This window comes from Pteropus medius, unplaced genomic scaffold (genome assembly GCF_902729225.1).
Source record: "Pteropus medius unplaced genomic scaffold, Ma_sr-lr_union100, whole genome shotgun sequence".
Taxonomy (NCBI): domain Eukaryota; kingdom Metazoa; phylum Chordata; class Mammalia; order Chiroptera; family Pteropodidae; genus Pteropus; species Pteropus medius.
Genome location: NW_024342542.1, coordinates 798,965 through 812,852, shown reverse-complemented (window position 1 = coordinate 812,852; position 13,888 = coordinate 798,965). Strand labels below are relative to the sequence as shown.

The 13,888-nt window shown below is 40.1% G+C and overlaps 1 protein-coding gene across 1 annotated transcript in view; it reads left to right on the top strand.

Annotated features, from left to right (window-relative positions):
- SLC9A7 (solute carrier family 9 member A7) overlaps positions 1-13,888 on the top strand; it is a 149,199-nt gene that overhangs the window by 117,127 nt on the left and 18,184 nt on the right. Inside the window, exons 14-15 of the mRNA XM_039866425.1 lie at positions 684-743; positions 6,979-7,042. Coding sequence (XP_039722359.1) covers positions 684-743; positions 6,979-7,042 — 124 coding nt within the window. The remainder of the gene's footprint in view (positions 1-683; positions 744-6,978; positions 7,043-13,888) is intronic.

Below are 13,888 nucleotides of genomic sequence, written 5' to 3'. Positions count from 1 at the left end.
GCTGAGGTTGTGAAACCCTGCTCTTAGTATGACGGTGAATTTCAAATGCACTTTGAATAACCCATTAATTACCAAAGAAGGTGAAAATGGATCATGTCAACTCTAAGGCCACAAGACACAAAGAATAGCACAAGTTGGGTTCCTGATTTTCAGGTTGAACCCATGGACAACCTGATTTACTTGTTTAGAAAAGAAGGCCATCTTTGTCTTCTTAAGTATTGTTGCCGTTTTCAATAACAGTGCTTTTTGCTCTGTCACATACGTGTAAAAATATCTGTAACACTTCAAATATGTGTCTACTAAAAACTTTGTTTTATATTTTTGTATAGATGTGTCTTGCTTTATGAAACAGATGAATTCCTGAAAAAACTGTATAAAGTCATATTCTATGAGTTACATTTATTCCTCTGATTTCATTACATTATATTTTTAGAGTTGTATCTTCATTCCTAATGGATCTTTATTTGACCTGGCTCTTAACATTGTTGCTTTAAATGTAAATTAAGCAGCCTCTCTGCCTTTCTGGGTTTTAGAGAATGGGGACAGTTTAAGAGAGTTTATGGATTTATGTTTAAAGTTCAACAGCCTATTCTTTGATGGACATGATCCAGATCATGTGCACAGAGTTCCTGGCTCCCCAGTGGTCCCTGTCACACTCAATGTTCCCTTTTTCTGCTGCCCAGAGTTGGCGTCAAGGAGCCCTTCGAAGAGGACCAGAATGAACACAGCTGGCAGTACTTCAGGTGACACAAGGACATCCTGAGAAACGAATTAACCGGGCCTGGCTTTTCTCCTCTTTCTAACCTAAGATGTTTCTCTTTATGCTGTTTGTCCTTTTCTTCCTTCCTGTGTGTGCCAACCTCTTTAGCAAAGGGGCAAGAGGTCAGGTCAAGCCAAATCATTTTTCCACCTTTTCTATGGGCCAGTTGATATATCAGTGTTCCTGAGATTCTGTTCCCTTTCCCTGCATTTTGGACATTGTGTCAACACCAAAGCCAGAGTTGGGGAGTGTCTCCTTCTTCAACTAAGCTTAGTGTTAGGAGCAGCCCATTTGCAAAGGCACAAATACTTTCCCCACAAAATTCTGCTTATGATCTAGTAAACAAAGCTTCTGACTCATAAAGAGAACTATAACTTTATATTTCAGCCATGGCTGGGGTATGGCTTACACTATCTTAATTAAGCATCAACGCTGTTTTAGTTTTTAAGTATGGTTTTGTATACTTATACCTTATCATGGTGAATCAGAAGATATGAAAAAAAAATTTTAAACCAGAAGATAAAGACTCTTCTAATGCAATTTGTTTCTCAGTGTCCATCCAAGTTTATGATTTGATTATGCCTAAGAGTGGCAATGTTGGGCAATCAGAGTTAAGACTTCAATGTTTCTTTTTTCCCTTCTGTATCTTTAACCTGTATGCTCTCTTCCTCATCTGATTCTGGGTGCTGGTAGATAATTCAAATGCAAAATAGGCTTGACCTGTTTGTGGCATTGTGAAAATATTTCACTCTTTGAGCACAGTGTTGAATGCAGTGATACTTGTCATGACACATGGGTCTTGGGATATCACTAGGCCCTGGATGTATACTGTAATGACATGCATACAATTAATTGAAGTACTTAAGTTTCCTGGGTTCAACTTGTTTCTACTGTCTAAATTATGCACACATACATTCATTTTTGGAGATCTGAGTTTAGGTACCAATTAAGTTGCTGAGAAAACCCTCTCCTTTGAAATATTCCACCTTCAGGAAGGAAGGTCTTTCAGGCAAAGTGCAAGTCATTCCATTTGGGACATGAGAGAATTCAGATTCTGATCTGTTGTTCAAAGTTTTATATGAAGATGTGTGTCTTGTATTCCTTAAATTATTTAGGACCTCAGCCATTCAAATAAAAAACTCTATCAATTAAAGTTGATAGTTCTAAACTTCTAAACTTTAGAAATTCTAAAACTTCAAAGTTTTTGAGATTTCATGGCATTTTTATGGCAGTTAATCAAAATGTACATATTATACCAGAAGCAAATTATTGATCTTTTCTATTTATTCCAAAATGAGTACATCAGTTTGATTGCTTTATTTTCTCATTTGGTGTGGGATTTCCACATTTATCTCATTCTTAATAAGGATATTTCAGTTTATCCCAGAAGAAAAGACTGTTGCATGTGCTCCGATGTATCTGATACATCAACCCTGATGTATCAGGGGAATGGTAAAATATGATGTAATAAAATAGCTCACAAAGTTCCAGATTTATAAAGTTTCCTAGATCAAAAGCATTACAGCAGGTCAGGAGAGAAATATATATTGTGGACAGTTGCCTGAAACTAGGAATTTCAAAAAGTCAGGGGATCCCCAAGTCTTCTGAGGCATTATACTTAAAATACTGTACCTGGTCTTTTTTGCTTCCAGGAATATCACCAAACACCCTGGCCCATTGCTTAACCTCCTGTCCCAAGAGACTAGATCTGAGCTCTGTCCCAAGGATGAGGTACTTTATAGGGGTCCAGCATCATCCCTGGGGATTGGTCCAAGGGGCCATCAACCTTGCCAGAAAAGAAATTATTAAACAGCCTTGAATGGGGAAAGCAGTCAGAATACCATTTGAGTCTCAGGGCACCTGGTCTGTTTTCTTTTGGCATTTAAAAAGCAGTAGCAGTCCAGGAAGCAGGTATTTGCTTCCTTCCTCAGGAATCTCCTATTCAGCACTTATACCAGTAGCAGGAACTCCAAGGTACTCCAAGGGGCTTTCCCATGTTTCTTTGCCTGTAGGAAGGCACAGGAGATCCTTTTAGGCTCCATACTATCATGAGTTTGGGCTGCATCTTAGATGAGTAGTTGATGGCAAGTGGCTACAACGAGAGTCAAAACTTCCATGGCAGAGGGGGTAAAAGCAAGGAAAGAGGGCACTGGATAGGGTTGTCTTCAGAACTGTGAATTTTCAGGGGATGTGCACTAGATCTGAAGATAGCTACATAGGTCAGAATTTGATTATCCATTTGTTTCAGTTAACTAGCATTTTTCTCCTTGCCCTTCACTTTTAGGAGAAGGAGGATCTCAACAAAACATTCCAGGATTTATCTGGGAAAGAAAACCACATAATTACTAGAATTTGTATCTAACTATTTACCTATTATAGCATTCTGTGTCCATTAATCTTTACAACTTGTGGTTTTCCATCCCTGAAATAATATGAAATCCTGAGTCATCAATATGAGTAGATTAGAGAGACAAGAAAATATACTGATATGTTTCTGAAACATTTTCACCAAGGATATAATTAAATATTCTTTTTAAATTGTGAAAAATTTTAAATCTCTAAAAAAATTGAAAGAATGGAACAGTGAATACCCAAGTTCTAACCTGGATACACCAATTGTTAACATTTTAGCATACCGGTTTTTGGTCATTTTTGTCTTCTCCCTTGCTTTCTCTCAACCATTTCAGAGTACTTCAAAGTACATTGCAGACATCATGACTTTCTACCCCTAAATACTTCAATGTCTGCCTCCTAGGAGTCTAGTCTCCTGCATGATCACAATACCTTCATCACACCTGAGGAAAAGAATGAATTTTATACACACACACGCACATACGCATGCACACATGTATGCATGACCCAGTATCCAATCAAAGTTTACTTTGGTTGTCATGTCTCTTTACTCTCTTTTAATCTAGAATAATCCTCCAACTTTTTTGTCTCTTATTACATTGAGGGTTTTTTTTTAAGTATTCAGGATAGTTGTCTCATAGTATATCCCACAATCTGTTTTTTTCTGATTTGTTTTCCTTGTGACTAGAGATAGATAATAATTTTTGCTCAAAATACTGTAAAAGTGTTATACATTTCTTATTATACAGTTCTTATCAGGGGGCATGTACTGTCAGGCTGTCCCTTTATTAGTGATGTTAAATTTGATCACTTTAAACCTCAGGCCTCTCCATTGTTGTGAAAATACCATTTTCCCTTTGTAACTCAAAAGTAATCTATAGAGTGACCCTTTGACATCATATGAATAGCCAGATTCCCAACAACAATTTACCTACTGTTAAATTATCTACCGATGACCCTTGCGTGAAACAATTATTACACTAGGAATGGAAAATGGTCATATTGTAATTCTCTCATTCTTTTCATGTTTTAAGATGACATTTATCTGTAAAGAAGAGCTTTCAGAGAGTTTTAAAACTTACTTTATATACTGATGAAATGGGGAATCTCTCCATTGTCTAAGTAATCAGTTCAAGCAAAGATTTACTTCATATTTATGATACTTGGGGTTCTGTCTCTGCACAATCAGTCGTACTTGCCACACTTCAAGTGCTCAGTGGCCACATGTGACTAGCGGCTACCACATTGGACTGCGCAGACATAGAACACTGCCATCATTTCAGAAAGTTCTCTTGGACAGTGTGGATCTAGAATCACTCTTAAGTTCCCCCAAACAAAATGTCGAATGTCCCGAGTTTGGGATAAGGTTAGAGTGGCCCTAATTTTCTGAGTTTATCCTGTTTTCCAATATTTCGTGCTTGTTGAGCCCAGAGTCAATAGATGAGTTCCACTGATGTTGCCAAGACTTGAGTAAAAATAGTCAAAACCTAGTTTTTATAAGCAGTTCTTATTAAACAGAATTTATTTTAGTTCTTGTTAAACAAAACATTTTTCCTCCTAGTAAAAAGAATAGAGGGGGCTTAATTTCATTTGACAACTTTTACTGTATTTGGCTTTATTTTCTTCATTGTAGTACAGGGCACACTTCATCCTTTTCTCCTACCCATAGTCTTCCTATTTCACCTAGGCTGATAAGATCAATTTGTTTTATCTCTACTGACATGGAAGCCACTTACAAAGGCTAGTATACCTGTTTCAAAACTCAGTACAGAAAGAAGAGATTATTAGTGTCAGATCTAAACTACCATACTCTTGGCCATACTGCACTTCATGCCATTCAGATCACATAATATTGTTGCTGCTGCCCCCATTCTGTGGGATGCTGGGTCACCTGGCATTCTGGTACGCTATCTGGGAGACACTGGAGTGACCAGCCCTCTGCCCCTCTTAGTCTGCACCAAGAACTCATTTGAGTCAGTCTTCCATGAAGTGGCTTTGTGCTGCTATAGACTCTACAGAACAAGGCCTAATATTGGATTCCTAGCTGTCGATTTTACAAATGCTGACAAAACTACCATATAGAGGACTTTTCTCTGTGTCAAGACATTAAGAGACTCTCAAACAGGTAAGGGTTCAGGATCAACAGCTAGGAATTCAATATGTGACCTCTCCTCTACTGCTTTAGTACATTAGACACATTAGGTGCATTGAGGCTCTGATGTGACTTTTGTGGGCAGCCCTGGGACCCCTGAATTAGATGAATTTCATGTAAAAAATTCTCTGTGAGATTTGTTTCTCAATAGTCCCTGGATAATGTCCAGTTGTGAGGGCAAGCCTCCAGCCCTCAGAAACCCGGGCCTAGAAGCAGATTCTAGACACAGCAAAGTCCATCTAATTCACCACAAAGATCCCATCAAACCTCAGGCCCATGGGGAGGAAATCTGGTGCCAGGTGCACTATGAGTTTTAACTAAGTGCTCAGAACAGTGCCTGGCATAGTAGGCACTCAATAAATATTTGCTGAATACATGAATTCAGAGTGCTGTTTTATGCTTTGCCTTCAGCAAAATATGAGGTAACTGCTCCCTTTTCTTCTATATTCTCCCTGTCCAGGGGCATGCACCTTGGGTTAGCGATCAAGCCTAGAATAAAACAGAGTAGAGGTTGGCTTTGAGAGAGGGAGTATATCTGTGTTGTGTTCTGTTCCCCTTTTCCGTTAGTCTCTTTTTCTCAAGAAATATCCTAGGCGTTACAAGTGGAGAAGAGGGAAGGAGAGGGAAAAAAGTAAACCATGCATGCACAGGGCCTTGTGTGTCCACTGTCTGCTCATTGGAATTAGCACACTGGTACTGGACTACAGCTAACACCCCTGGTCAAGGCCAATCGGCACCTCTCCAAGCTCAGATCAGACCTGCTGAAAGCTGTATTCTTGGTTTACCTATTATGATACCATCTGTTCTTTGTGATACTAGAGGGAGTGAGAGAAGATAGATAATTTTCCTGGTATCTTTGATTTCTCTCCCATTGCCCCATATTATCCATGTCATCTATGTCAGAATGAGGAAGGTACAGGAATTAAGAATTAACAGATGCATAGGGCAACAGTTGGTATGTTATTAAGTCAAGACAAATACCTTGTTTTATGAAATTTGTTGTAAGTGGATTTTGCCACTTTACTTTTGCTTTCTGTCTTCAGTTGTTGATCTCAAATGTGTGTGTTTTCAGGTCATCTCTGCTGTGGGAGGACATGGGGACACCAGGATAAAAAATTAGAGATGTGCATGGTGAAGTATTTAGGGAAAGTATATTGATGTCTGCAACTTTATTTGAATTCGTCTAAAAAATAAGATGGACAGTAGAGAGATGGATAGCTAAAATACAGCAAAATACTAATGGTAGAATCTAGGTGGTGGGTATATGGGTGTTTACTGTTAAATTCTTTCAGCATTTCCCTGGGTATGTGAAAAGTCGCATAATAAAAGGTTAGAGGAATAAAAGCAGGTCCGGGTGGAAGTGAGGAAGCAGCAGAGAGGAAAGGACCTGGTGCAGTAGGACCCACATTTTGATAACTGGGACCACCTGATACAGAAAGGCAGCTAGACAGTTGCCAGGTGTTACTGTTTTCCAGAGGCCTTGCTCAGGATATAAGTACGTAGGATTTATCACCCCTCCTACCTCCTGGGATATGATGTGGTATATAACCTCTTTCTCACGACTTCCACATGACAGGCGTCCTCTTTTAGTTAACCATTCCTTCTGCTTCAGGAAGATGGTCAGCCTCTTGGCAACTTTCAGCCAGCATGGCTTCTATGGTCCAAACTAATACTGTCCATTTTTCTCCTTATATTTCTCCCTGCTGATTTATAGAGTTGGTGTTGACCCAGATCAAGACCCACCACCCAACAATGACAGCTTTCAAGTCTTACAAGGGGTAAGTCACAAGGCATTCTTCTTCCCAGCGAAGATGTTATTAAAAATAGCTAAAATTTATTGAGTATTTGCTACATGCCAGGAACTTTACACAGATTCCCTCATTGTGATCTTGACAACCACCTTATGAGGTAGGTACTGTTTTCCTATTTTACAGACTAGAAGCTGAAGTATGAGAGTTTAAGTGAGTTATCTAAGGTCAGAGAATTGGAAAGTGATGGAGCCAGGATTTGACCCCAGAGTCTCTGTTATTAAACATCATATTAAGGGGGTGGGCTGGCCAGAGAAATTGTTTAAACTAAGTTCCTGACTCCCTACCTTTCCAGAATGGATATTTTTGATACATTGGTGATTGGTTCACTGTGACTGGTTCTGAGTCCCTCAGTGGTACCTGGGCAGGGGAAGGAAAGGGATGTGATTGCAGTCCTTCCTGTTTCTCCAGGGCCTGGGATCTCTTACAGCTCTCTGAATTCTCCTCCAGCCCAATAATGACAGAGCAGCAGCAGCCCTTGCCCCTGTGGGGGCTGAAGGTCACAGCAAGGCTAAAAGTTAAGACTTTGGTAGGGATATGGCAGCAATGATAGCCTGGAGCAGAGTGCTGAGGAGGAAAGCTGTAGAGGTAATGAATGGAAGTGGAAGAGCCTGATGGCAGCATCTTAGTGTGATAGTAGGGAAGCATGCCTTCTGCTACAGAGAATCCTGATGGAGGCTGTGTGGGGAGAGGAGTGTGCTAGCCCTTGGTGTGACCATCTATACCAGTTACTATTGCTGTACAAAAAACTGCCTCAAACATAGGAGAATGAACAACAATTTTATCTACTCATGGATTCTCTAGGTCAGGAATTTAGAAAGTACCTAGTAGGAATGGCTTGCCTTTGCTCCATGAAGAAGGCCAAGAGTAACTCAAGGCTGGGGCTGGAATCATCCCAAGGCTTATTTGCTCCTATATCTGTCTCCTGGGCTAGAAGGATTCGCATGCGGACAACTGACTGGAATGCCAACATGTGGCTTCTCCATGTGGCCTCAGGATATTGAACTTCTTACATGATGACTCAGGGTTCCAAAAGACAGTGTCCCAGCAATCAAGGTGGAAGCTACATCGCCTTTACTGACCTAACCTTGAAAGTCTCACAGCATCACTTCTGTGACTTCCTATTGGTTACAACGTGTTGTTAGGGCCAGTCCAGATTCAAAGGGAGGGGAGAGAGCCCTTAACCTCTGGATGGGCGAAGTGCCAGTAAAGTGACAGACATGTTTTAACACTGCGATATCACCCCTTTGTGGGACTGGTGGGATGATTTTGTGTCCAGGTTTTGTTCTTTCTTCAAGCTGGCATTTTCTGGGCAGGCCAGCGAGGAGAAAGGAGAGTTATAATAGGAGCAGAAATTTGTTACCAAAATGTTATTATTTGGCCTTGGGAGTCAATAATTATTTTGGTCAGCATCAAATGCCCAGTGCTGAGCACAGTGCCTGGCACCTAGGGAGCTTGATAGGTATTTGATGGGCAGACAGGGGCATGAGAGAAGCACCTATATGTTGTTTATGAAACCATGTCAAGTATATCTTTGAATTGCACTCATCACTGCACTTTATCCTAAGTCTAGTCTCCATATTTCAGATTCTATAGGATCTTCTAAATGACTCTATCTCTCAAATCAGATATAACAAGTCTTGCAGATGTGGTGCTATGCAGGGCCTAGGGTTGTCACTGCACTACAGTCTTTTTGATTTCTTTTTCTTTAAGAGTGGTCACAGCCTGATAAGGCATTCTTGGTGTTGATGCCCCTTAAAGGACACAAAGCCATGACCTCTGAAAGTTGTGGACATTTTGGGATGAGCTTTTGATGAACTCCATTGAAGATTTGGTACCCACTTCAATGGTGCGTCTAAAGACCTTTTCAACTATCTTAGAATTGGCTATTGTGCCACTTGGGAACATGTGGTTTATTGAAGTTTTTTTTTTTTTTTTTTTTGAAAAGTTGCTATTTGACTCTTAGCTTTTATTAGGGACTTTAGAAAACAGGGGTACAGGAATTGTACGCTTGGAAGCTAATTTAGAGCATAACAGTTTGGGAGATCTTGAAACTCACCCGAGAAAACATGGGTGAAAATCGTGATGGATGCCTTTATTTCACTGAAAGCAAAATAATGGCTCTGGTAGGATATGACCACCTTATTCCAAAGCATCCTCCACAGACCTATGGCCAGTCAAGATTAATTTTATGAGAAAAACAGGTTAGCTCCCGCTGGTTAACAAGGATTTAGAAAGAGTTCATCTCGACAGTTCACACCAGTCAAACACCTCCAGCCCTTTTGCTGTTTGCCATTGTGCCTGCCTCTGGACTCAAGCATCTGTGAAAGGAAATATGAGAAATGGTTTGGTTTCATGCAGCTGAACTTACTACACATCTCATAAGAATTGCAAGTGGAGTCACTGGGCTTGTAACCAGACTTAGTAACAAACTTGCTATCACCCTTCCATGGAAATGTTTGCGAAAACAATGGGTCGTAAGTACTAAGGGTTATGGTGGTGCATTTAATCCATGAAGTGACAGCTAAAATAGTGCCTCCTGCCCCAGCCAGGGTGAGCCTCAGAAACCTCCCTGGATGAGTAAACTCAGTGTTCCTGATTGCTCCCAAATTCCTTTGGGCCAATTGTGAAAGGGCACACAGCAACTTCTGCTGCACTCCCAATGGTGCCCAGTTGGCCAGTCCTAGCTGGGAGCTGTGTCACAGTTTCCCCTTAACTTCCTTCCAAGCTTCACACACAGACATGAAGAGGGCCCCCAAAGTCAGTTCTGTTGGCATTTTGAAAGTCTTTCAAGATTGCCGTCAGAGTGGAAAAAAGGGCAAACTTCAAGCTTGGTTCCTCAGGACACCTTCTTAAAAATGACTCATGCTCTTGTGCTGTATTTCTCTAAATCTTCCTGGCCTGACCTTCTCAGTGCAATGAGCCACTAACAGCAGGGCTGGGCGTACTCAGTGTTCATGAAAAACAGTGAAATAGAGAAATAAATGGGCTTCTCATTTTTGGGTGAAACCCAAAAACGGATCCAAGTCACACTGTGTTGTCATGAAACTGAAATCAGAGGTGGGGAAAGTCCAGATGTTTGTTCCCCATTAGAAAAGAAAGGGCAGTTCTCTTTACCTCATCTTCTAACTGATCTTTATTTTTAGAAATGAAAACAAACCAAAAAATGATATTTGATGGGAAAGTAATTTTTTATAGAAAACAATTTTTCTCACTGGTTCTCAAAGCCCAAGGTTATAAACAGAGACATGGCTACAAGGGTACAGAATATTAGCTCATGTAGACAAAGGAAAGGAGCTATTGGCTATAACTTTTGGCTTTGTGTGAGGGAAGCATAAGAATATTGTGGGCAGACTTCAGCTTCATGTCCCTGGCAAGTTTGACTCATTAGAACAAAACAAAACAAAAAACTTAGTTGCTTTGTTTCTCCAGAGGTCTTGGTGACTTTGCAACCAAAACAAAAACAAGCACAGCTGTAGGCAAACAGCCCAGACCTGGAGGTAGCCTCACACCCCATTCAAGTGAGGACTTTTCATGCCAGATCCAGCTGAGATTTATGTTGGCCGGACATGCAGACACATCATTCACTTCCTTCCCCAAGTTTACAGAAGAACACTTATTGATGAGGCTTAGCTAGGAGCCCGAATCTGAATTTATCCTGGCTTTATCATCTCAGCAGGATAAGGTCACAAGTAGGGTATTAGTGGAATGTGGTAGATAAAGGAAACCGCTGTGCCTTTGCAGTGCTTGTGTGCATGCAGGTGTGTGTGTTGGGGGGGGGGGCGTATGTGCATGCATGTGCACGAGTATGAAAACTACGGAAAATCAGCTGTTCATATGTAATATATGTATCTTTTAGTTGCATTGACATATAACTTTCTGGGCAAGTTGGATTTGTTTGTTTTTGAGTTCTCCTCCAGTTTTCCTCTAGGCTGAAATCTGATACCCAGTCAAATCTTTAACTTCAAATAGTCCATGAAATGCCTTTCCTCAAATACTTATTCTTGGACCACCCTTCCCACCATGCTTTTCATTTTATTCTTCTGATTGCTTCTCTTGGGCCCCTGATTGTCCTTTCTGCTATTCTTTTTTTTCTTAGAAGCTCAAAATTAACATTAATTTATTCATCATTTGACAAATATTTATTGAGCATCTGTTATGTTTCACACATCTTTTAGGCTCTGAGAATACAACTGCTAACAAGACAGATGAATCTTTGTCCTTAAGGACTTGGTGACAATGTGATGAAGAGTATGGGTGGAGAGTGGCAGAGGCAAGTTTGTGAAGGGCCTCATCTGCTTTTCCTCTAGGGACTATAGGCCTATCCCTGCTGCTCCAAGTGTCCATGGACCAGCAGCCTGAGCATGTTAGAAATGCTCAGGATTCACTTCAACCCACTGAATCAGAAACTTTGTTTTAACAGTCCCCAGGAGGGTTGTGCACACTTTACAATGTGAAAAGCCCTGGAGTAGGCATTGTGGAGCTCTTGATTCCCTATTTTTAAGCCCTTTAATTACCCCCTTTTGAGAAATCTTGGCCCCATCATCCCAGGGACATGAAAAAGGCCCAAATCCATTTGCATCATTTATTTACTCTTTTGCTCTGCATTAATTTTCTATTCCTGCTGTAAAAAAATACCACAAATTTAACGTCTTAAAACAACAGAGTCTTATAGTCCTGTAGGTCAGACATCTGGTGAGCTCTACTGGTTTCTCTGTTTTCAGATCTCTCAAGGCTGAAATCAAGATGTTGACTGGGTTGGGCTCTGGGAAAGAAGCTATTTCTAGGCTCATTCAGATTGTTGGTAGAATTCAGTTTCATGTGGTTATAGGAGGTCAAGCTCATCTAAAAGCACCCACATTTCCTGACTCGTGGCCTTCTCCATCTTCAAAGCTAACAACAGTGGAGCAAGACCCTGTCATACTTTGAATTTCTCCTGCCTCTTCTTTCACTGTATCACTCTGACTCTTTTGCCCTCCTTGTCCACGTTTAAGGTCCCATGTGATTACATTGGACCCACCTAGAAAAGCTTCAGTCCATCTACAAAGTCCCTTTTGCTATATAAGGTAACTTATAGGCTCCAGGGATTAGAGTGCAGAAATCTTCAGTGGGCCATTATTCTGCTCCATCTCTGAAAAACCATAAGCTGTTCTCATTGTAATAACCTTAACTTAAAAAAATATACATCTTTTAAGTTATGGTTCCTATGTACAATGGAATGTTACTCAGCCATTAAAACAGTGAAATCCTACCATTCACAATGACATGGATGGACCTAGAGGTTATCATGCTAAGTGAAATAAGTCAGACAGAGAAAGATAAATACCATATGATTTCACTTATATGTGGGATCTAAGGAACAAAAAGAACAAACTAATGAAAAACAGACTCACAAATATAGAGGACAATCTGGTGACAGACAGAGGAGAGGATGGTTGAGGGGCTAGGAGAATGGGGTGAACGGTTAAAGAAGTACAAATTAGTAGTTGATAGATGGTCATGGAGATGAACATGACATAGGGAATGCAGTTAGCATTAATATATTGGCTAGGTAGAGAGCCAGAGGAGAGAAAGAGCAATTAGGGGAATCATTACATAAACTATATAAATGTCTAACCAATGTACTATATACTTGAAACTAATAAAATAAAAATTTTAAAAATTAGTACTAAATGTAACATATGTATCTTTTAATGATAATAATGGAATGAAATCTAACCCTGCCCAGAAATCATTATTCTTTAGTTCTAGAAAAATCATTTTGAAAATAAGACCTTTTGCCACTCCCTGAGTTCTTTAACCTGCTTTCTTTTTCATTACATCCATCACCATGTATGTATCTGTCTGTCTGCCTCCCCTTCTGGAAATGTGCTCAAGGAGCAGGTGCTGGATCTCATTCCTCTTTGTGTTTCCAGTACCCAGCATGCTGCCTGGCATGCAGTAAGTGTTTAATGGACGCAGAAGAAATAGACACTAATTGTTGTATGCTCAAAAAATGGTGATAAGCAGAGTTGGTGGAATTTTTTTTTTCTTGAAGAGGATTCTCTATTAATAATGTCAGTAAAAAGTTTAAAAATCCTTCATGTAACTCATAAGAACAGAAAGTAGAATGTTGATTACCAGGGGCTGGGTATGGGGGAAATAGGGAGATGTTTAAGGGTACAAACTTTCAAACTAGTAGTTAAAAAAAGTTCTGGAGATGTAATGCACAGCATAGAGATTATAGTCAACAATACTGTATTATAAATTACAAAGTTACTAAGACATTAGATCCTAATTGTTCTCACCACAAACGAGAAATGATAATTATGTGACGTAATAGAGGTGTTAGCTAACGCTAAGATGGTAATCGCATTGCAATATATAAATATATTAAATCAACACATTGTACACCTTAAACTTATACAATGTTATGTAGCAATTATATCTCAATTTAAACTTGCCCATAGTCACACAGCAAGGTAATGGCACAGTTCAACAGACAACTTGAACTCAAGTAGTCTGTTGAGAAAGCCTGTGATGTTCACACCTATACCTCTTGGAGTACTCTGTTACCTTTGAACCATTTCTCAGAGAAGCCGACCTTGTACACACATTTGAAAGATGAATAGGATTAGCCAGGTAGGTGGTGTGGGTGGGAGAAGGTGAGAGTATAATAGGGTGTTCCAGATTCTAGAAGCAGCTGGAGCTAAATATATGGGTAATGTGAAGCCTCTTGGTGGGAATGCAGGTTTTGAGGAGGGGTATGGTGACAAAGCAAGTCCCTGCTTTTTGTGTGGGCAGCACATGAATGGCAATCTAAGTCTGTAAGTGCAG